General features: G+C 39.9%; 1 protein-coding gene across 1 annotated transcript in view; it reads left to right on the top strand.

The window, feature by feature from the left end:
• LOC308659251 (calpain-14-like) overlaps positions 1–9,586 on the top strand; it is a gene marked incomplete at both ends in the record, with an annotated part of 45,865 nt that extends 36,279 nt beyond the window's left edge. Inside the window, 4 exons of the mRNA XM_081312737.1 lie at positions 653–731; positions 7,381–7,497; positions 8,933–8,988; positions 9,560–9,586. Coding sequence (XP_081168863.1) covers positions 653–731; positions 7,381–7,497; positions 8,933–8,988; positions 9,560–9,586 — 279 coding nt within the window. The remainder of the gene's footprint in view (positions 1–652; positions 732–7,380; positions 7,498–8,932; positions 8,989–9,559) is intronic.
• Positions 9,587–24,313: the final 14,727 nt, after the last annotated feature.

Raw genomic sequence — 24,313 nt, 5'->3', positions numbered from 1 at the left:
TTTATAAAATATTTTCACCCACCATATGCCAAAATACCAGCAATTTTGCTAATTCGCAACAAATGAAGACAAAAAAATGGCAATTTCCCCTACAGTTAAGGCATCAAATTCACTGTAAAGAAAAGCCACCATATGCACATGCATGCATGCAGATGTGCATTATGTTGTGCCTAACTTAGCCAATGATCACTCCATTTGCTTAATTTAAGGAAAATGGGGAAAATATAGGCTAAAAGACCTTTCTTTAATTATTGCCAGTTGTAGAGATTTAGCACACTAATGTTCCAATCTCTACTTCCTTGTGAATTGTGCCTTTTTGGAAACATCTGAAAGTTTCCATCTATTTTGGAAAAAAAGTGCAGCAAACCCAACCACGTTTTGCACAGAACTGGGTGTTTCAGAAAACACTGACATCCTTAGCTTAAAGTTTTTCTTAAAATTTTCTATTTGATAAAACATTCCTGTCTTATATTACTCTAAGAGTTCTGCTGTTTCTCAGCCTCTCTTCAGCTAAAGTTGGATCATAGCAATTTTCTTGGGTCATTGAAGAAAAAGAAGACATTAATGGAAGGCTTGACCAGCAGTGAAACTAGCTGCTTAGCGTGATTTCATGTTACTAATTTCTCTCTTCCTCTTGAAACTCCCATGGCAGGAAGTTTTCCAGAGAAACGATACCCATCAATTAGGAACCTTGGATCGGTTACAATTGCGTGTTGCTATGCAAGGAACAGGTAAACAGAAATTAAAGTAGCAATAAGGTGGTTTTGCATCTAGATGTCGTGATTTATCTTTGATCCCCTAGTCAGATATAAAATAGCAAATGCCTGAGCCCTTTAGTTTTTCCACAAAAATATCCTATAGCTGCCAAACGTTATAAATGAGTGAATGGTATAAATGGTAGTGACTGTAACTCATTCACATAAGCTTTGAAGGCGAAAACCCTGGCTTCAGTCCTGGAATTAGCATTTAAAAAGCTCTCAGGTGACAGACCTGAGGGACAATGCTGTCAGAAAGAACTTTGCCTCTTAAATCCACCCCATTTCTGAAATAAGAACCAAATTTCCATCCCTCATCCACCAGTAAAATTGAAAGCAATATTTTTTGCTTTAGATGTCTATGAAGCTTAAAATACTGTTTTCTACTTAATCTGCTCAACTATCGGTTTTCAAGAATGCCTTTTTGTGTTTTGGGATGCATGTCTTTCTTTGCTGCTCCTTTTATCATACCTGACACCTGGAATTAACCTCTCATCAGCAGCCTCCATCTAAAGCAGGTGGTTGTTTTTGTTGAGAGACCACTGCAATACAATCACCACCAACTCCACTAAACTACTCTGACTGACTTACAATACACAGACACACATGCATACATATGCACATATACATACACTCCCTTTTTACAACCCTGTAATCCAGGGGTTCCCAACCCCAGGGCCGTGGACCAGCACTGGTCCACAGCATGCCAGAAACGGGTATACATACACATACACATATATATACATATACACATATACACACATATACAGACACATAATACATGCGCACACACTCAGATACTTGCTACAAATACACAACACCTCCTTTCTTCTTTTAATCTATCCTCAATATATTGTATACAATCAATGTTAACAGTTTTGTTTTCTTTTTGGACTAAGGTGAAATTGTTGTTGTTGTTAGCTGCGAAGTCGTGTCCGACCCATCGCGACCCTATGGACAACATTCCTCCAGGCCTTCCTGTCCTCTACCATCTTCTGGAGTCCATTTAAGCTCACGCCTACTGCTTCAGTGACTCCATCCAGCCACCTCATTCTCTGTCGTCCCCTTCTTCTATTGCCCTCGATCTTTCCCAGCATTAGGCTCTTCTCCAGTGAGTCCTTCCTTCTCATTAGGTGGCCAAAGTATTTGAGTTTTAGCTTCAGGATCTGGCCTTCTAAAGAGCAGTCAGGATTGATCTCCTCTAGGACTGACCGGTTTGATCGCCTTGCAGTCCAAGGGACTCGCAGGAGTCTTCTCCAGCACCATAGTTCAAAGGCCTCAATTCTTTGGCGCTCAGCCTTTCTTATGGTCCAACTTTCACTGCCATACATTGCAACTGGGAAGACCATAGCCTTGACTATACGCACTTTTGTTGACAGGGTGATGTCTCTGCTTTTTAGTGTGCTGTCTAGATTTGCCATGGCTTTCCTTCCGAGGAGCAAGCGTCTTTTAATTTCTTGGCTACAGTCCCCATCTGCAGTGATCTTGGAGCCCAGGAAAATAAAATCTGTCACTACCTCCATTTCTTCCTCATCTATTTGCCAGGAATTGAGAGGGCCAGATGCCATGATCTTGGTTTTCTTAATGTTGAGTTTCAACCCAAGTTTTGCACTCTCCTTCTTCACCCACAACAAGAGGCTCTTTAGTTCTTCTTCACTTTCTGCCATTAGAGTGGTATCATCTGCGTATCTTAGGTTGTTGATATTTCTTCCGGCAATCTTAATTCCAACTTTTGATTCATCTAGCCCTGCCTTTCTCATGATGTGCTCTGCATATAAGTTAAATAGGCAGGGCGACAGTATACAGCCTTGCCGGACTCCTTTCCCAATTTTGAACCAATCAGTGGTTCCATGTCCAGTTCTCACTGTTGCTTCTTGACCCGCATATAGGTTTCTCAAGAGACAAATAAGATGGTCTGGTACTCCCATCTCTTTAAGAACTTGCCAGAGTTTGTTATGATCCACACAATCAAAGGCTTTAGCATAGTCAATGAAGCAGAAGTAGATGTTTTTCTGGAACTCCCTAGCTTTCTCCATGATCCAGCGTATGTTGGCAATTTGATCTCTAGTTCCTCTGCCTCTTCGAAATCCTGCCTGTACTTCTGGTAGTTCTCGATCCACATACTGCTGAAGTCTAGCTTGTAGGATTTTAAGCATGACTTTACTAGCATGAGAAATGAGTGCAATGGTGCGATAGTTTGAACATTCTTTGGCACTGCCTTTCTTTGGAATTGGAATGTAAACTGATCTTTTCCAATCCTGTGGCCACTGTTGAGTTTTCCAAATTTGCTGGCAAATTGAGTGTAGCACTTTTACTGCACTGTCTTTTAAGATTTTGAATAGCTCAGCTGGTATACTGTCACCTCCACTAGCTTTGTTGTTGCTCAGCTTTTCTAAGGCCCACTTCACTTCACATTCTAGGATGTCTGGCTCGAGGTCAGTGACCACCTCATTGTGATTATCTGGGATGTTAAGCTCATTCTTGTATAGTTCTTCTGTGTAATTTTGCCACCTCTTCTTAATCTCTTCTGCCTCTGTTAGGTCCCTGCCATTTTGGTCCTTTATCATGCCCATTTTTGCATTAAACGTTCCCTTCATCTCTCCAATTTTCTTGAAAAGATCTCTGGTCCTCCCTATTCTATTGTTTTCTTCTATTTCTTTGCACTGTTCATTTAAGAAGGCATTCTTATCTCTTCTAGCTATTCTCTGGAATTCTGCATTCAATTGGGCATATCTATGTTTTTCTCCCTTGCCTTTCGCTTCCCTCCTTTCCTCAGCTATTTGCAAAGCTTCCTCAGACAGCCATTTTGCTTTCTTGCATTTCTTTTTCTTTGGGATGGTTTTGGTTGCTACCTGTTGTACAATGTCGCGAACCTCTGTCCATAGTTCTTCAGGCACTCTGTCTATCAGATCTAATTCCTTAAATCTATTTGTCACCTCTACTGTATATTCAACAGGGATATGATTTAATTCATACCTGAGTGGCCTAGTGCTTTTCCCTACTTTCTTCAGTTTAAGCCTAAACTTTGCAAGGAGAAGCTCATGGTCTGAGCCACAGTCAGCTCCTGGTCTTGTTTTTACTGACTGTATAGAGCTTCTCCATCTTTGGCTGCAGAGCATATAGTCAATCTGATTTCTGTGTTGACCGTCTGGTGATGTCCATGTGTAGAGCCGTCTCTTGGGTTGTTGGAAAAGAGTGTTTGCTATGACCATCGTATTCTCTTGACAAAATTCTATCAGCCTGTGCCCTGCTTCATTTTGTACTCCAAGGCCAAACTTGCCTGTTATTCCAGTTATCTTTTGGCTTCCTACTTTAGCATTCCAATCCCCCATGATGATAAGGACATCATTTTTTGGTGTTAGTTCTATAAGGTGCTGTAGGGCTTCATAGAACCGGTCAATTTCATCCTCTTCAGCTCCGGTGGTTGGGGCATAGACTTGGACTACTGTGATATTGAATGGTTTGCCTTGGATTCGAACTGAGATCATTCTGTCATTTTGAGGATTGTATCCCAGTATTGCTTTTCCTACTCTTTTATTGACTATGAAGGCTACTCCATTTCTTCTGAGGGATTCTTGCCCGCAGTAGTATACCTGATGGTCATCTGAATTAAATTCACCCATTCCTGTCCATTTTAGTTCGCTGATACCTAAGATGTCGATGTTCAGTCTTGTCATCTCTTGTTTGACCACGTCCAGCTTTCCTTGATTCATGGATCTTACATCCCAGGTTCCTATGGAGAAAAAATCTTTACAGCATCGGACTTTCCTTTCACCACCAGACACATCCACAGCTGAGCGTCCTTTCGGCTTTGGCCCAGTCGCTTCATTCTTTCTGGCGCTACTAGTACTAGCCCTCTGCTCTTCCCCAGTAGCATATTGGACGCCTTCCGACCTGAGGGGCTCATCTTCCAGCGTCATATCGTTTTGCCTTTTGGTACTGTCCATAGGGTTTTCATGGCAAAGATACTGGAGTGGGTTGCCATTTCCTTCTCCAGTGGATCACGTTTTGTCAGGACTCTCGGCTATGACCTGTCCGTCTTGGGTGGCCCTGCACGGCATAGCTCATAGCTTCATTGAATTACGCAAGCCCCTTCGCCACGCCAAGGAAGTAATCCATGAAGGGGGAGGTGAAATAAATATATAAAAATCAGACTGAAACTTCTCTTGTATTGTCATGCCATCAGCCATATCCCCTCCAGCATTGGGAGGCCAAAGCAATAAAGTATGAGTCATACAGTAGTTCTTAAAAAATGACCTGGCCTATATAGTGGCACCCTATGTATGACTATTATGACATTGTCTTCATTTACATTCTGGCCCTGGTCCCAGCCATGAAGCTCAGGGTCAATCACTGTCTTTCATCCCAACCTATCAGCTTATCCAGAATTCTCTTTTAGTATCTGGGCTGGATACCAAGTGAGGGCTTGGAATATCTGTGGATATTCCAAGCCCTCACTTTGAAGGAAAGACCAATCTCAGTCAGAGCATTGTTCCCAAGGAGTACTCAGATCATAGTACAATCAAAATGAAACCCTCCTATTTAGTTTTTACATGAAGAACATCAAATGCATGAAACAAAGTCATTCTTGCCTGGCCACATATCTGCATTTTACCATAAAACCAGATCAACTGGTAGTAATGTCTTCACATAATAGATAGCAGCCATTTAAAATTTCATTAATCTCGATTATATAGAGCTGAATTATCCTTCTGACTTTTATTGTACTGAAATGAACCAAAAAATAATTTTACCTTGTAAAATGTTTTTAAAATGCATTTGATTAAAATAGTTACAAGGTAAATGATTTTAAGGTGACAATATGGAATACTGTTAAATGAGATTAGTTCAGTATTTAATGAATCTGAAATTTTAGCTCAATTATCTTTATTTAGTTTGACATTAACAAATATAAAGTATGGAACTTACAGTTAAGATTATGTACAAAACAAAACAAAATTAAAGTTGATTACATTTCACTTGCATTCGCATATTGCAGTAATGAACCAATCATAAATGAAAACATAATGCAATTAAAATACCAGATATGACATCAAATTAATGCACTTTGACTGATTAAATTAAAGAACTCATTAATGGACAGCAGATCCCAATGTAAAAGATGTTTCCATTTTTGAGACTATCAACCCTGTGTTTTCATAGTTTCATAAATGGCAGAAGGAATGATGACTGTAATTTCATAATTGATGAGATACATAGTTCTGTGTGATATTAAAGGAGGTTAAAGATTATTTCCATATTATGGAATTGCGATTAATCATTCTAATTGCTGTTGCCATAGATGATAAGGCCAATGTGATGTAGCAGGAAAGTTTCAATTCCAGCTTTCCACAGTCTGAGAACTATGGCTCTACTAAAAGCCCTCTGATTAAAATCAGTGCAATTCACAAACATATCAATACTTCTCAGCTTGCCTGAACTGCAATAGATAATCAGTTTAGCCACAGAGTGCACCAAAATAGTCTTCCTCAGATCAGTATTCTCCAGTTCTTTCAGGCAAGGTTGGCTGGGAAGTTGGGCTCTGTATGGTTTTTATAGTGTTTTTATCTTTGGACGTGGATATTCTGTGATTTCTTTGTGTGTATAAACTGCGGAGAGACTTTTCGATTGTGGTGGCATGGAAATATATTCAATGAATACATGCAGAAAGTAATAAACAAACAAATTTGGAAAATACCATGTTGGAGAAAGCCTTTACTTCACTCTGTGTGAATTACCTGCTCACTGAGGATCAGCCTCTTTGCTCCAGCAACTACCTACATTCTCATTTGGAGAATGAAGTCACCACTGTCTTGATATGGAAAATATTCACCCACCAGATACAAACCATGCAGCTTTGGATTTTGGCTATTGCCGGTTGAAACCACTGGAGTTTGGAAAATAATAATAATAATAATAATAATAATAATAATAATAATAATAATAATAATAATAATAATAATAATAATAATAATAATAATAATAATAATATATATAATATATATATACCGCCCTTCTCCCGAAGGACTCAGGGCGGTGAACAGGGCAGACATATAAAAAATACAAAAATACAAAAATATGACTCCTGCTTTCCAAAAGGAACTCCTTTTGGGCACAGTCATATAGTTCTCTTTTACAGAGAGACATTATTTGTGAGATGTGAGGAAAAAAGAAAAAAAAAGGAGAGAAATGCTACAAAATGTTTGCAAATAAATGACAAATTTGTAAAATGTCCTGCATATAACACAGTTCAACTTTTCCTTGTCTTGCATATGTTAACTATTATAATCCATTATAATTAGATCCAGTGAAGTGTAATGGATTAAGTATTGAATTTGATCAGGGGCACTGGGTTCAAATCCCTGCTCAATACTTAATTTATTATACGATTTGCTGTTAGTTATTAATCTCTCATGGCATGATAAAATATACATCTCCAACAAACCAATCTCCATAGGAGGAACTATTGAATTAAAAAAAAGGTACCTGAATGCTTAAATTTATAAAGATCTGTGCCATACTAAATTCTACTTTCTTAAATGGGACCTGTTTAACATAAATAAATAAATAAATAACATTGATAGTGATCTAAGCATCTTTGTGGGCATTGCTTATGTTTCCAAAGGAATCTCACTTAGCGATGAACTTTGTAAACTGTTGACAGTCCGGTATGGAAATCCTGATCTAAAAATCACATTTGAGAACTTTGTCTGCTTCATGCTACGTGTGGAACTTATGATGGGTGAGTAGACTTTTCAATAAATTTCTTACATGGGACTCCAGGGGAAATTATTTCACAGATGGCCCTTTGCAGAATACAAATGAATGTTTCAGTGAGCTCACTTTAGATCACTGCAAGAAAGATGCAAGGATTTTTTTTTTAAGATTTGCAGATATCATTAGAAGACAAGGAATTGACAGGGTTTTGCTTTTTTTTCTTTCAAAATTCTATACCCATTTGGTTTTTTTTGTTTTTGTTTTTTAAAAAACCCCTCAAAAACCTATTTTGGGGCAACCATAATCAGGCAGCTTACAATGAAGCAGAAGAGAAATTCATTAGATGGAAGAAGTTTAAAAAGTATTAAAACTGATTGTAAGTAATACAAGCAAATAACCAAACAGCCACAAGCAACACAACTGAAATAACAATGCATTCCATTGTGATAGAAAAGCAGATGTATTGGGAGACAATATCTCAGAAAGGACATAGCTTGTTTTATTGATTTATTTATACAATTTATATGGCCATCTATCTCATGTCACAACAACCCATGATACATGATGAAAAAAAGAAGTACCCTTTTGCATCAGGCTTAATGTGCCAGGTTTTAAGGCTTGGTGCTGCTGAACCTGCTACCTGCTATACTTCAACCAAGGGAAAAATAAAGGTTTTCCTCCAGGAATTTATTTATTTATTAATGGGACTTATATCCTGCCCTATCTCCCGAAGGACTCGGGGCGGCTAACAACAGAGCAGAGGTCTTCAAATTGGCCCTTATATGCCTTGTGGACTTCAGCTCCCAGGCACACTGGCTGAGGGATTCTGGGAGCTGAAGTCCACAAGTCATAAAAAGTCCAAGTTTGAAGACCCCTGAATTAAAGGGTATAAATTGGTTCAGATTCCCTATTAAGGATGAGGGGATGAAAAGATGCTCAAAAGCCAGTGTTTTCTGAAGGAGCAACTCTTCCCACTGGGACTCATGCTTTCATCACCTCACATTTAGATAATCTTTGCTTTGCAAATGGTTCTTGTAAAATTAATTGGTAATTTAGTTAGTTGGGTCATACTTTTGTTGCATTGTTTAACAATAGGCTTCCAGGGACAACAGAAGGTTCTGGTTTTCACCGTTGAAGTCCTGCAAGTCAGTTTTTAAACTCCTGTGTGAACTTGTAATGAAATGGACTAGTACAAAGCTCTAGAAATAGTTGAATCTTGGCATCATTTAGTTTGTTGACATATTTGTGATGTTGTGGAGTAGACAGTATTGTGAGGCATTTAAAAAGTTGATGTGACCTCTGCCAATTGCTCACACTGGGAAAGGAGAGGGCATTTTCCTCAAGGACTCTTCATTGCTATAGCTGCTCTGGTTTTTGAGATGCAAAGATAGGAGATAACCAGTCTTGCCTTTTTCTCTCTTAATATCTCTTAATATCTCCTTATTTCCTTTATTTTACAGAAGCCTTTTACAATATGAGCGAAGATGGCAAAGGTATCTACCTTCTAGAGTCTGAGGTAAGGATGAGATTTCTATTATCTTTATGGGGAAAAAATTCAAGATATATGTAGACTATGGTTCTCAAGGATAAAGAAGGTTCTTTAAAGAATGTAATGGCTCATTTCAGCACCTTCTGTACTATTCCATGTACCCAATGTAAGTTCCTTTTGTGCTATTCCAATAAACAATGGGTGGGGGAATATTATCTCAGAACTGCTGTTTGAAGCAACTGTACTGCAGCTGGATCAAGAATTCTGCCAAAGGAGCTTCAGGTTCTGAGTTATAATGCCACCTCATCTGAGAGCACTTACAGAGCTTGGTCCATATAATCATACTCGCATACACATATATACATATACAGATATTGTACATGCACTCTTTCCTTTAGACAACTGTATTGATAATTGTGGAATTGTTAGGAATAGCTTCCTCACATTGTAGACAGAACGAGTTTATTTAGCCTTGAATTAGGACAAAGAACAATCCAAGATTTATTCTCTCATTGGGACCAGTAACAATGTTTAGATAAAATATTGCTGGTGAATATGAAATAAATGATTCAGTTCATTTCTCCATATTGTTTTTCAGTGGATGACGATGACATTGTATTCATGAAACAGTAAAAGAGAATAACTCAGTTGAGCTACATTGGCCCTTCAAACCCAGAAGCCAAAATCCTGAATGCTAATGTGACTTTTATTATAAGATTACAGTAACAGAATCTTGTAAGTCTGAATGTGCTTCTTCCTCTCCTGCTCCTACATTCCAGAAAACTAAGGAGAGTCAATTCCGAGGTGCTTACTCTAATTACATTTCTGTTTTGGACTCAGATTCTATTGATCAGAATATTGACTAGGCTGCAGCTCTTCCTCCTGTCTCTCAAACCTGTTCTCACAGCTCATTAGAAGAAGGAAGCCAACTTCTTATTGAGTGTTTGTGTATGGTGCTTGACATTTTGAGCCAGGCTTATCTTTCTTGTGAAGCTCATGCATTATGAGCAATTCCACTCTTCTATTAAGGATTGCTTGTGGGTTCAAAGTACTTTGAAAATATTGTTTGTTCAGAGAGGTTTATTTTTAAAAGTAAATCTGAGTTACAGAGCAATTACTTGCGCAGCAGTCTGGATTGACTATCACGTTAAGCCATAAATCATTTAAAAACTTTTTCTCCAAATCTGCAGTTAGGTCACAATGGCTCCAGTTATATCTTCTTAGTAGCAAGGGGCAAACCAACACAAAGTGACCTAAATGGCCTCATAGCAATGTTTCTCAAGAACCGCCATTTCCAAATTTGTTTGAGGCTTAAGATTGGTTTTGGTGGCTGTTGTTCCCCTCTTTTTCCAATAGTACTGCTGGTTTATAGCAAGACTGCAAAGCTGTACCTTGCTTTCCAACCCATTGCAACCTTCCTTAATTTATTTTCATTTTAAATGTATTTTTATGTATAATTGTATTTAAATTTTCATCATATTTATACTGTATTTTGATAGTATTTAATACTTTTGTATTTGTTATTTGTATTTTTAAAGAAAGCATAAGAAAAAATAACAGTAAAAATGAGATATTTGACTGTTTATTAACATGGTCTGCAACATTTGGATAGCTGAATCACTGTGAAATCTTATAGAATGCTGTTTATCTTGTACTTGCTTTCAGCCATAGCTTTGAGTGTTAAGACTCCTTTTTGAGGCTAGAGTTAAGTTGCTGGACTACTTAAATGTTCTTTTATTTATGGTTTTGATTAATTTACAGTTAATTTATAGTTACCTATCTAAGGTTTATGAGTCTCTGAGTGACATATAATAGAAATGTAAAAGAATCTATATAATTTCCAAACTGATGGTAGAGGACAAAATATGCAACATTGTTATCCTACAAAAAAGCTGTGTAAATCCATAAATTTCTGATGAAATCACGGTTAAATTGTCATTTGGCTGTAATTGACTGCACTTGTTGCATTTCTCACAGGAACAGGGGCTTATTTTAACTGCAGAGAAAACCTTTTCAGCCTATGCAGTTGTATGCAATTAGATAATGAGAAACCCTTTATGACGATTAAATAAATAAATAAAACTTAAGTGACTGAAATGTTAGCAATTTTGTTATGTTAGAACTTTATTGTTCCTGATTTGTTTTATGTATCAATTTTATGTGTTATATAAATACAAATGTATCCTTTTATATACAAAGTCTCTTTGTTGTTAGTTGCGAAGTCGTGTCCGACCCATCGCGACCCTATGGACAATGTTCCTCCAGGCTTTCCTGTCCTCTGCCATCTTCTGGAGTCCATTTAAGCTCACGCCTACTGCTTCAGTGACTCCATCCAGCCACCTCATTCTCTGTCGTCCCCTTCTTCTATTGCCCTCAATCTTTCCCAGCATTAGGCTCTTCTCCAGTGAGTCCTTCCTTCTCATTAGGTGGCCAAAGTATTTGAGTTTTAGCTTCAGGATCTGGCCTTCTAAAGAGCAGTCAGGGTTGATCTCCTCTAGGACTGACTGGTTTGATCGCCTTGCAGTCCAAGGAACTCGCAGGAGTCTTCTCCAGCACCAGAGTTCAAAGGCCTCAATTCTTTGGCGCTCAGCCTTTCTTATGGTCCAACTTTCACTGCCATACATTGCAACTGGGAAGACCATAGCCTTGACTATACGCACTTTTGTTGACAGGGTGATGTCTCTGCTTTTTAGTGTGCTGTCTAGATTTGCCATGGCTTTCCTCCCGAGGAGCAAGCGTCTTTTAATTTCTTGACTATAGTCCCCATCTGCAGTGATCTTGGAGCCCAGGAAAATAAAATCTGTCACTACCTCCATTTCTTCCCCATCTATTTGCCAGGAATTGAGAGGGCCGGATGCCATGATCTTGGTTTTCTTAATGTTTAGTTTCAACCCAAGTTTTGCACTCTCCTTCTTCACTCGCAACAAGAGACTCTTCAGTTCCTCTTCACTTTCTGCCATTAGAGTGGTATCATCTGCATATCTTAGGTTGTTGATATTTCTTCCAGCAATCTTAATTCCAACTTTTGATTCATCTAGCCCTGCCTTTCTCATGATGTGCTCTGCATATAAGTTAAATAGGCAAGGCGACAGTATACAGCCTTGCCGGACTCCTTTCCCAATTTGGAACCAATCAGTGGTTCCGTGTCCAGTTCTCACTGTTGCTTCTTGGCCCGCATATAGGTTTCTCAAGAGACAAATAAGATGTTCTGGTACTCCCATCTCTTTAAGAACTTGCCACAGTTTGTTATGATCCACACAATCAAAGGCTTTAGCATAGTCAATGAAGCAGAAGTAGATGTTTTTCTGGAACTCTCTAGCTTTCTCCATGATCCAGCGTATGTTGGCTATTTGATCTCTAGTTCCTCTGCCTCTTCGAAATCCTGCCTGTACTTCTGGTAGTTCTTGATCCACATACTGCTGGAGTCTAGCTTGTAGGATTTTAAGCATAACTTTACTAGCATGAGAAATGAGTGCAATGGTGCGATATTTTGAACATTCTTTGGCACTGCCTTTCTTTGGAATTGGAATGTAAACTGATCTTTTCCAATCCTGTGGCCACTGTTGAGTTTTCCAAATTTGCTGGCAAATTGAGTGTAGCACTTTTACTGCATCGTCTTTTAAGATTTTGAATAGCTCAGCTGGAATACTGTCACCTCCACTAGCTTTGTTGTTGCTCAGCTTTTCTAAGGCCCACTTCACTTCACATTCTAGGATGTCTGGCTCGAGGTCAGTGACCACCTCATTGTGATTATCAGGGACGTTAAGCTCATTCTTGTATAGTTCTTCTGTGTAATTTTGCCATCTCTTCTTAATCTCTTCTGCCTCTGTTAGGTCCCTGCCATTTTGGTCCTTTATCATGCCCATTTTTGCATTAAACATTCCCTTCATCTCTCCAATTTTCTTGAAAAGATCTCTGGTCCTCCCTATTCTATTGTTTTCTTCTATTTCTTTGCACTGTTCATTTAAGAAGGCATTCTTATCTCTTCTAGCTATTCTCTGGAATTCTGCGTTCAATTGGGCGTATCTTTCTTTTTCTCCCTTGCCTTTTGCTTCCTTCCTTTCCTCAGCTATTTGCAAAGCTTCCTCAGACAGCCATTTTGCTTTTTTGCATTTCTTTTTCTTTGGGATGGTTTTGGTTGCTACCTCTTGTACAATGTTGCGAACCTCTGTCCATAGTTCTTCAGGCACCCTGTCTATCAGATCTAATTCCTTAAATCTATTTGTCACCTCTACTGTATATTCAACGGGGATATGATTTAATTCATACCTGACTGGCCTGGTGCTTTTCCCTACTTTCTTCAGTTTAAGCCTAAACTTTGCAACAAGAAGCTCATGGTCTGAACCACAGTCAGCTCCTGGTCTTGTTTTTACTGACTGTATAGAGCTTCTCCATCTTTGGCTGCAGAGCATATAGTCAATCTGATTTCTGTGTTGACCGTCTGGTGATGTCCATGTGTAGAGCCGTCTCTTGGGTTGTTGGAAAAGAGTGTTTGCTATGACCATCGTATTCTCTTGACAAAATTCTATCAGCCTGTGCCCTGCTTCATTTTGTACTCCAAGGCCAAACTTGCCTGTTATTCCGGTTATCTTTTGGCTTCCTACTTTAGCATTCCAATCCCCCATGATGATAAGGACATCATTTTTTGGTGTTAGTTCTATAAGGTGCTGTAGGGCTTCATAGAACCGGTCAATTTCATCCTCTTCAGCACCGGTGGTTGGGGCATAGACTTGGACTACTGTGATATTGAATGGTTTGCCTTGGATTCGAACTGAGATCATTCTGTCATTTTGAGGATTGTATCCCAGTATTGCTTTTCTTACTCTTTTATTGACTATGAAGGCTACTCCATTTCTTCTGAGGGATTCTTGCCCGCAGTAGTATACCTGATGGTCATCTGAATTAAATTCACCCATTCCTGTCCATTTTAGTTCGCTGATACCTAAGATGTCGATGTTCAGTCTTGTCATCTCTTGTTTGACCACGTCCAGCTTGCCTTGATTCATGGATCTTACATTCCAGGTTCCTATGGAGAAAAAATCTTTACAGCATCGGACTTTCCTTTCACCACCAGACATATCCACAGCTGAGCGTCCTTTCGGCTTTGGCCCAGTCGCTTCATTCTTTCTGGCGCTACTAGTACTAGCCCTCTGCTCTTCCCCAGTAGCATATTGGACATCTTCCGACCTGAGGGGCTCATCTTCCAGCGTCATATCGTTTTGCCTTTTGGTACTGTCCATAGGGTTTTCATGGCAAAGATACTGGAGTGGGTTGCCATTTCCTTCTCCAGTGGATCACGTTTTGTCAGAACTCTCTGCTATGACCTGTCCATCTTGGGTGGCCCTGCACGGCATAGCTCATAGCTTCATTGAATTACACAAGCCCCTTCGCCACGACAAGGCAGTAATCCATGAAGGGGAAAGTCTCTTTAATATATTGTAATTGTGACAATATTATAAAACCATTGATTACGTGACTGATACGTATAAGGCATTTTCTCTATATGTCAGTAAGGCTTTTTATAACATAAAACAGCCTTGAGCTGTGTTTTCAAACTGGGAAGAGGCATTTTGTTGGAACTGTTATATCATATCTGTTGATAATACAGTCTGTTTTGTGTGGATCATAATAAAAGTTTTTAGCAAGGTTATTGGCTTGGACCTCTTGTAGAGTATGTAACTGTTATACTTATTATGTAACTTTCATACCTAACCCAAAAAAGCATTTCTGAAATTCTGAGAAGACTCATTTTCAGCGTGTGGAGTTCAAATGATACAAAATATTTCTGAGATATGCATTCAGCTACAACTACAACATTCATACAAAGTCATTTGTCTTTTATTGGGGGCCATTGCAACAACAAACCAGCAGAACAAACTGGACAATATTTATTAGGGAACTTATAAAACCATGAGAAGCTTTTGAAAGAAACAGGATGTGGACAAGCCTTTTTCTAGCATGATCCAGCTTTCCCAGGATGACATTGTTTTGCCCTAACATTACTTTATGAAGCAGAAAATAGTTAATATGGAAATAAGGAAATGGTAGATGATTCAGCTACCAGCAATAACATGGAATAGGATTCTGTATTTCACTCAAAAGTCCTGGGTTATTCATTGGGTTCAATGTGTTTCAGTTTCCTTTACATTTCCACCCAATTTTAAATCAGTAGCATACAACTGCACACGTCAAGGGCATTATTCTACGTGTTACTGCTGTAACTCTAGATCTAGGTTATTTATTGGAAAGGCTGTTAAGAACCATATTGACCAACATAACATAGAGGTGTTGGTGGTGATGAGATCTATCTGGTCTCAGGTGAACAATGTGTGAAACAGTTGGAGGAACTGGGTGTGTTGTCATGGAGATGAGAAGACAGTGGGAAGATAGGAGAAGATACTTGTTTCCAAATATATGAAGGGCTACCATGTAGAACTTGGGCGGAATTGTTTAGAGGTTTCTAGAAGATACTCAAGGAACAAACATTGCAAAGGAATAGATTTCAGTTGGACCTCATGAAAAATGTCCTAAGAAAAATATCCAGTCATGAAACAGACTGGCTTAGGAGGTAGTGCTGCTGAAGACATTTAAAAAGAGTCTGGGTGGCCGTATCTTTGGGGCGTTGGAGCAATGGATCTCTGTAGTGGGTAGGGTGTTGACTAAAGTACCCTTCAATAATTATCACAATCTTTTCACAATCAAAGCCATCATCATTTTTAATTCAATTCAATTTAATTTAATTTTTAAATTCATATCCACTTATGAATAGACTTATTTGAAACAAACAGAGATTTTTATAAGTAGATACTCACCAAACATGGTCTTCAAATGGCCCGGCCAAGCTTTTTGTATTCCCTCATATCATTCTTTATCCCCAATCCACCATTCATGTTACTTATCAAAACATTTTCCCCATGGAACACATTCATTTATTCAGAACATGGAACAATTTCTCTCCCAAGACATCATAGCTGCATTCTCTATTTATTATCATTCACTGTAACGTTACACACAACTTTCACCAGCCTATGAATTGCTAATTGTATATGTAGAACAATGTAGATGATACAAATTTATGTTTCTGACACATATTTTAGCCTTTACATTAAAAAAACTCTATACTTTTACTTCCTGTGCGTATGTATGTATGTATGTATGTATGTATGTATGTATGTATGTATTTATTTATTTATTTATTTATTTATTTATTTATTTATTTATTTATTTATTATGAGACTTGTATGCCGCCCTATCTCCCGAAGGACTCAGGGCGGCTAACAACAATAAAATACAAATAAATACAAATATTAAAAAGAATTAAATTGTGTCAAAGTCCCACTAAAACCAATAAAAACATTTATTCATTTCTTACCACAAGATCAGAACCTCCATTTGTATCTATTATATCCTTCCTGTCAGAACCCTTAAACCCATTTTCCCTCAATCCCCCTTTCCCTTTTTTTGGGTTCTGCCGTTCAATTTGGGGGGGGGAGAGGGGGAATATGGGCTTTCTGCAGTGCATTTCCTTTGCTGTGCTTTGCTTTGTTCTTTCTCTTTGAAATGTCCCATCCCTTTCTTGGGGTAAGAAAGGAATGTGCCTCCGGCCATCTCTCCGGGCGGAGGGAAGAAGGCGCGATGAGACCTGACAATCTTGAGAGCTGCGCCTTATCGGTTCATTCCCACAACAATTTTACACCTTTGGATTGGCTGTATTTGAGCTGACCGGATGGACAGTTAGGGTGTGGTTTTGGATTCCTACTTTGAATGTATTGTTTCGCGTGGGAAACCCTCAGATCCTGCCTTACTTTCCTGTAATAAGGAACCCCAATAAAAGTTCCTGTTGAAATGTTGCACATTTCAAGAGTTCTGCTTTCTTGGGAGGTTAGCTGTTCATAGACATACTTTTCTTTTTCGTTCATTTATTTATTTATTCATCAACTGTACCATTTATCCCTCTTACGTTTCAAATCACTAGATGGAGTATAGATATTGTCCTCTGCCATTCACTGTGTCTTTGAACAGTCAAGGATTCCATGCAAAGTTGTTTAGTGAGAGAAAGAAAGAGTAGACTAGGCTACTGGTTCTGGCAGATCAAATGATTCTTCCCTCTTATTTCCCCATTCCTGGAGGGCATCTCTGGAAACCTCTGAAACAGGTGGACTGTACATGTGAAGCAAAAAGGCACATAGGTTAGGCTGTGGGTACATTAGGAATTTTGAAAGCATATGGTGGCTACATTTTAAAGATGGCTGCCATGGCCCTACATTTTTAACAAAACACTTATCATCTAAGTCAGGCATGTCAAACTTGCAGCCCACAGGCCGCATCTGGCCACGCATCTGGCCACGCCCACCCCAGCACCGCCAAGGTGAAAAAATCCAGATATGTCACCATACAGCCCGCTTTGCAAGCAGGCTTGACATCCCTGATCTAAGAGGCACTTTGCAGAATCACAAAGCAATCTGGCAAACAATAAGGTATTTTTCCCTCCAGATACATGATACGTACTCCTGCTGTTGTTCAACTCTGGATTTACCATTCTTCTCTAAATTATTCCAGAGGTCAGTGGTCTCCTGAGCCACTGTCCACTAATACTCATAAGAAGAGCAAATCATGGATTCTAGTTTCTCTTGCCCAGGGATGAGGAATCTGGGATCCTCTACAGGTTGCTGAATTACATCTCACAACAGGACTAGTCAGGAGGCCAGTGATGGAGTTATGTTAGTGATTGCAGTTTGGGAGTGTAAGCGATGAATGAATCCAGAGGAATGGAGGGGATTCACAAGGAATTTAGTGCAAATAAAGAAATTTAGCCTTAGCCAAACAGACATCATTATTAGGATGCAAAGGTAGCTGAAAAAGCTCAGAATAGATCAACAAATGGTCCCTAAGCTCACATAAGCACAAGAGAAAAGTTCAGGTGGAATGGACCTGCACACTGAGCCATGAAACAGCTTCTATAGTTAATGGGATAAGTCTATAGTACTGTAGGTTGCTATGGCAATGCCACAATTATGATGTGCATGTGCAAAGATAAATTTGGGGTGGATTATCCACTAGCTTAGAATTGTGTACATGACCTACACCATTTGAAATTCCTTGCATGAAATTATTTGAGTAAGTTTCCCTGAATATGTATTTGGGATCTTTCATCTAGGGACGTGAGTTTAATATGGTCCTTGTTATCTGATAAAGATTCTGCAACTCTTAATAAAATTCTGTAAACTTCTTAAATTGCTTGTCCTGACTGAATAGAGCAATAGTGGTAGATCTTTTGGGCTTTGAACTTTGGAAAATGCCTTACTTGATTCTGCTGGCATGTCACCTCCCTGCTAACAAAAGAGAAACAATTGTTTACATATTTATTTATCTGAACAATGCAGTACAGTCATTTGTGGTGCTATGTGTTATGTAAAGAAACATCAAATAATTACAAAACTGAAATCTGAGCAAAGCAAACTTGTGTTTGGAGGGTCCTGAGGCGATGTCAGACCATACCCCGTTCTTACGTATCTTCCGAAAATCACATGAGACTAGTTGTCAGGTGTTGGTGAATGCTAGTACGTCATCCAAAATGTCATGGTGTGTCATCTTTGACATATCTGTCACAGGTTTGCCATCACTGGAGTGGAGGAATGGCCCTGACCATCGCCACTTGGCATTGCAGAGAAGGGTGCTGGGGATTTTCTCAGGGTATTTCTCCAACAAGGGCACAAGTTTCCATCTGTTCAAAAATGGCTTCACCCACTTCAGTAGCAGTGTGCATTTTCTTCTGAAAGACAGTGGGAAGGAAAAGCAGGGCTAGAAAGATTTTTTGCAGAACCCTAGTTTTCAAAACAATTATAGTTGTTCTGGACCACATGAAAAAAAAATATCAAATCCATTCAAACTCTAAAGCTAGATCATACCGTTATTAGCCCCAACCAATCAGTAGAAAGGGAGATGGTGGGCTAAACTTTAGAATTATCCAAAAATTATTGTCACTTTACTAAGTATTATTTTAACTCTTTAGGTAATCAGAATAGAATAGAATAGAATAGAATAGAATAGAATAGAATAGAATAGAATAGAATAGAATAGAATAGAATAGAATAGAATAGAATAGAATAGAGCTGGAAGGGACCTTGGAGGTCTTCTAGTCCAGCCCCCTGATCAAGCAGGAGAACTTAGAATTTAGACAAGTGACTATCTAGTCTCTTCTTAAAAACCTCCAGTGGTGGAGCACTCATGATTTCTGAAGGCAAACTGTTCCACTAGTTAATTGTCCTCACTGTTAGGAACTTTCTCCTTAATTCCAGGTGGCTTCTCTCTTTGATCAGTTTCCAGCCATTGTTTCTTGTCCTGTCTTGTGGTGCTTTGGAGAATAATTTGACCCCCTCTTCTTTGTGGCAGCCTCTCAAATACTGGAATAATTGTGCCTGCCTTACCCATTCATAAATGGGGACATGTGATGAGACCCTGAGTTTCCAATAATTATGTAAAGACTCAGCTTCCTTTTTGGATTTATGATTTATTTTGCTATTAAATATTTTACATGAATGAATGAAGGAAGGAAGGAAGGAAGGAAGGAAGGAAGGAAGGAAGGAAGGAAGGAAGGAAGGTATATGTGCAGTTTTTTAAAGTCAGTTCTTCTTGCCAAGATTCATAAAATGACAAGCTGCTGTACCTAGTCCTTGCCTTGTTTCCTTCATTTATCCCCCCAGAAATATTTTTAACATATGGCATACTGCAGCTAATTTCCCTATTGAGCAGGTTTTTGCAAAATGAAATACTAAGGTGCAAAAAAAAGAAAGAAAGAAAGAAAGAAAGAAAGAAAGAAAGAAAGAAAGAAAGAAAGAAAGAAAGAAAAAAGATGGCTCCGTTTGTTTTTCCTTCCTGCTATGTCTCACACTGGATTGCACCTGAAAAGGAGCCTTGCAAAGCTTGAAGTTCAATTTATCAGCACAGTCAAGATTGATTTGTTACACCATCTATGCTGGGGAAATGAATATCTCCATTCTGTTCCCATCCAGTCCCAGCAGATCTTTGTTTTCCTCAGGTCATCTGTGTAATGTAAGGAGCTGACATTTCTGTGAAAAGAAAGAAGGAAAAAAGAGAGAGGTGAAGAATAGAAATAGTCTGTGAAATATAAATTAACTATCAATATCCAACAAAAAAATTGCCAAGAATTAACATGTTTTTGGAATATGAAGAAAATTCTTGGTATTAAGAGGGATTTGTAGAAATTGCTTTGGAAGATAATAGCTGAAGTAAGCCCATGTAAATATTTAATTTAGGAATTTTTACACTGATGGGCTTTGAACTCTATCGTGTGACTTATATCTATCACAAATGTGTAGTTTGTTCATTAACAGAGTTAATGTTTTCTTTTGTGTTTCCTTAATGTGTTAATGTTGACAGCTGCTTCGTCAGCTACTTGGTGGAAAAATGTGATACCCATCCAATAAAGAAAGCTGTAAACAATAAATGAACATCTCACAAGTCAAATTATAAACTTTATAAATTGTAAACTCATGATAACTGTAGGCTAGTTTTGAGTGTATCTGTGGCATTGCCAAGACAACACAGTTCTGTAGTAGAATCGTCATTCTCATCATCAAAGCAAAACTAAAAAGCATAAAAACAACAGCATTCTGACAGTTCTTTCACATAAGGAGTGTGTTTTGCTTTACCTCACAATATACTGTAAATTAGAGAACAAGAAAGCAGCCAAACTACCAAAGACTGCAAATTTAGAAGGGAGCCAATAAGAAAAGATGGAGATGTGATCTTATTTAGATGCATGCATTTTTAAACGATAGAAGGAAATCATGGAAGAAGGCTGTAACAAATTACTTCCTTATTTCTCCTACTATTCCTACTCAGTCCCATTTATATTTTGGGATGGACACAGTTACAGAGGTCCTGAATTCACAATCTCCAAAAGTTACAAAGTTATTGGAGATGCAAGGGAGATCACTTATGTGTGTCCAATTCAGCTGTATGCAGGTGCAGACAAACATAGGATTGAGATTGTTTTAATATTTCCAAGGCCAATTCTATCTAGATCTCCTGAGAAATAAGTTCTACTGAGTTTAATATGACCCATTGCCAGATGAGCACAAAAAGGATTGCTGCATTAATCAAGAATAAGGATCTGAAACTTATATTGAAAATTATGTTTTTATCTTACAACTGGCAACACATCCAGCAATTACCTAAAACCATAGAGTTGCTATGAAAAATGTTGCCAGTGCTGATAAAATAACAAAATGTATTTTTTCAATACAATACTCAGAATTATTCAAGTTTAATGACTTAAGGTTCAATGAAATCAAATCATTAGTTATTGGAATCAATATTTTCAGCTGATTTTTTTTAAAAAATATACAATTTGTCACATCATTTAAACAAATATGATGATATGGAAATTAATAATAAATTGCTTCATTTCAGACACAGCTCTCTGAAAAATCAATATTAAAATATTGTAAAATGCACAAATAAAACGGTGCAAAATATAAAACAAATTAAAACATCTACAGAATTAAACTAAAGCAGAACCAAATGCAGAGGACAACATCAGCACATTTTTAAAACCGAAAGTCAACCCCCCCCAATAATATCATGGAAGCATTTACAGTAGTCCAAACGGGGCATCAGTTTGTGTGTGTGTGCACATGTGTGTGTGTGTGTGTGTGTGTGTGTGTGTGTGTGTGTGGAGATGGCAGAAGCAACTGTACAATCAATCCCTGCTTTTTATGCCATAGGGGTGGCCATATACATTCTAAAGAAATAAATTTTAGATTAACCAAGGTTTTTATAGATAAGCATAAATACTGTGTTTTCCCAAAAATAAGACTGGGTCTTTTTTCCCCCTCCAAAAGAGGCACCTGGCCTTATTTTGGGGGGAAGTCTTACTCACCTAGAGTACTGACAGCCCCACCCAGCAGGTCCACTTCTTCTGCTAAGGAGCAGCTTTGTTCTGCAACTGCATTCTGGCCTACATTTTGCAGTCAGACCTTTCCAGAAGGCCTATGCAGCTGAGTACCAAGCTATGGATTCAATCCATAGCTCAATCCTCGGCTGCAGAGGTCTTGCAGAACCAAGCTATGGATTGAATCCATAGCTCAGTTCTTGGCTGCAGAGGCCTTCCGAAAAGGCCCGTGACTGAGAAATGCAGGCCTGGCTGCAGAAGATGCCGGAGAAGAAGTGGGCTGGCAAGGAGAGGCCTGGCTGCAAGGTAAGTGGATGCAGGGCATGTGGGGAGGCTCCACTTCCCCCATCCCTGCTCTAGCTTGATTTCTAAGTGTGTGCCTCACCCCAAAACTAGGGCTTATTTTTGGGGTAGGGCTTATATGAAGCCTGTTGAGTGCTGGGTTCGTTGCTTGAGAGAAGAGACGAGGTGAGTGAGTTCAGTCAGGAACATTCTTTATTTGCTTGCAGGAACTGAACTGTGGAACAGGGCTGCAAATGCAGCTATTTATACCCTGGCCTTTAGGTGACGGCCAATAGGTTTAAAGCAACCTATTGCCACCCTAGATGCAGACAATGGCAGTGCTGGAGATGGGTTTTTTGAGGAGCTGGGAGCCGTTAGCCCAGGGGTGTCAAACTCAATTTCATTGAGGGCCGCATCAGCATTGTGGTTACCCTTGAGGGGCCGGGTGGGTGTGGCCAGGGTGGGCATGGCCTACTGGTTGGGTGTGGCTAGAGTGCATGTGACCTACTGGGTGGGCGTGGCCAGCTCTACACTGTTCGCGTCAAGGGTGCCTATGGGGGCCTGGGCAGGAGTGGGACAGATCTGAGGGTCTCTGGCAGAAGGAGATGGGACTGGGACAATTGCCAAGGCATGGTCCACTGGAGGAGCCTCACTGTTCCTCTCAGGCCATGCAGGGGGGGGCTGGACGGTGGTGCGGGAGTCAAATGCCCAGCCCAGCCCTCAAGCACCCGCAGCACTAAGCCCAGCCCCACTTCCCCAAGGGGGTGCCCAGCTGCTGTGCTTGCTCTCCTTAGCCAGGTTGCTCACGATGGGTACGAGGGCAATGTCAAGAGGGAGACCCACTTCCTCTCCATGTGAGGAGACCTGGCTTTGTATCCAAAGCTTCCTTAGCAATAGGATGGGAGACCCCCCAGGATAGGCCAGGAGGAGGGGGCAAGGGGATGGTGAAAGGGCAGCAGGGCAGGACTAAGGCAGGACTTTCCACAGACCCTGCCTCTCCTTCCTTCCTTCCTTCCTTCCTTCCTCCCTCCCTCCCTTCCTTCCTTCCTAAGAACAGAGTGGTGGGAAAATATTTGAGATGAGGGAGAGAGAAAAACAGGTAAGAAACGCAGCTGGGGAAGTGTCATCCTTCATGAGGAATGAAGAAATGCACCATCGCCTGGAAGTGGCCAGCATATGGCCCTCTTCTCACAGCGCCGAGAGGCTGAGCCAGGTGGCACAAATCTGAAGAGAAGCACAATGCTGCCCAGCCCCTAGCCTGCCTGAAGTAGGCAGGGCCATGTGCTGGCCACTTCCAGGCAATGGTGCATTTCTTCATTCCTCACAAAGGGTGATACCTCCCCAGTGTGCACCCAGGGGCAATGCCGATGCGGCAGGGGCCGGTCCCTCACTGTTTCCAGATGGCCTTGTGGAGCTAACACTGAATGTATTTCAGCATAGATGACCACCACAAAATTGTACATTGGCTCCTGGCCAGCCTGGGCCGGGGCCAAGGCAGCGGGGGCCATTCCCTCACTGTTTCCAGGATGGCTTCGCGGGCCACATGAAACCACTTCGCAGGCCAGATCTGGTCCCTGGGCCTTGTGTTTGACATGTCTGCGTTAGCCGGTTCCTTGCTTAAGCAACCTTCCAGCATTCAAACTCCCACATGGTACACTCAGTAAAACAAGGCCCAATACATTACACCCCTCCCCCCTAGAATGTACACACATTATAGCAACAAAAGAAATAAAGTACAGCAATTACAGAGTTTAAAAAAGTACAAACAGAAGTATGTACAAGTATAGTATTGATCCAATTGTATTCACTAATACAGAGACTTTCCTGGGCAGGCAGCAATTACAGTAAACACAAACAACTTTACAGCACAATTATTTTAGGACAAAATCCTGTAAATAAGCTGGAGGTTTACAAACCCTCGTAGATCGCTTGGGGGATCCTGGCAACTCCCGGTCTACCATCTTGCCTGCCGGGCTGGGTAAACCAAGATTAATGAGTTCCTGAGTGTCTGGCTGACTCAAATTCCTCTGGCTGGCCATTCCAGGTTGGCCCACCCAAGAGTCCATTGTGTGAGCAGAGTTAGCACAGCAGCTGTATTGTTCAGGTTGACTTTCCCTGTCAGGGGACCCATGTTGCACTCCTGGGCTTTGCCCC

The sequence above is a fragment of the Vipera berus genome, assembly GCF_964194415.1.
Source record: "Vipera berus genome assembly, chromosome: 1".
NCBI classification, from domain to species: Eukaryota; Metazoa; Chordata; class Lepidosauria; order Squamata; family Viperidae; genus Vipera; species Vipera berus.
Note: the sequence above shows the minus strand (reverse complement) of the source record. Positions and strands in the feature narration are given on the sequence as shown.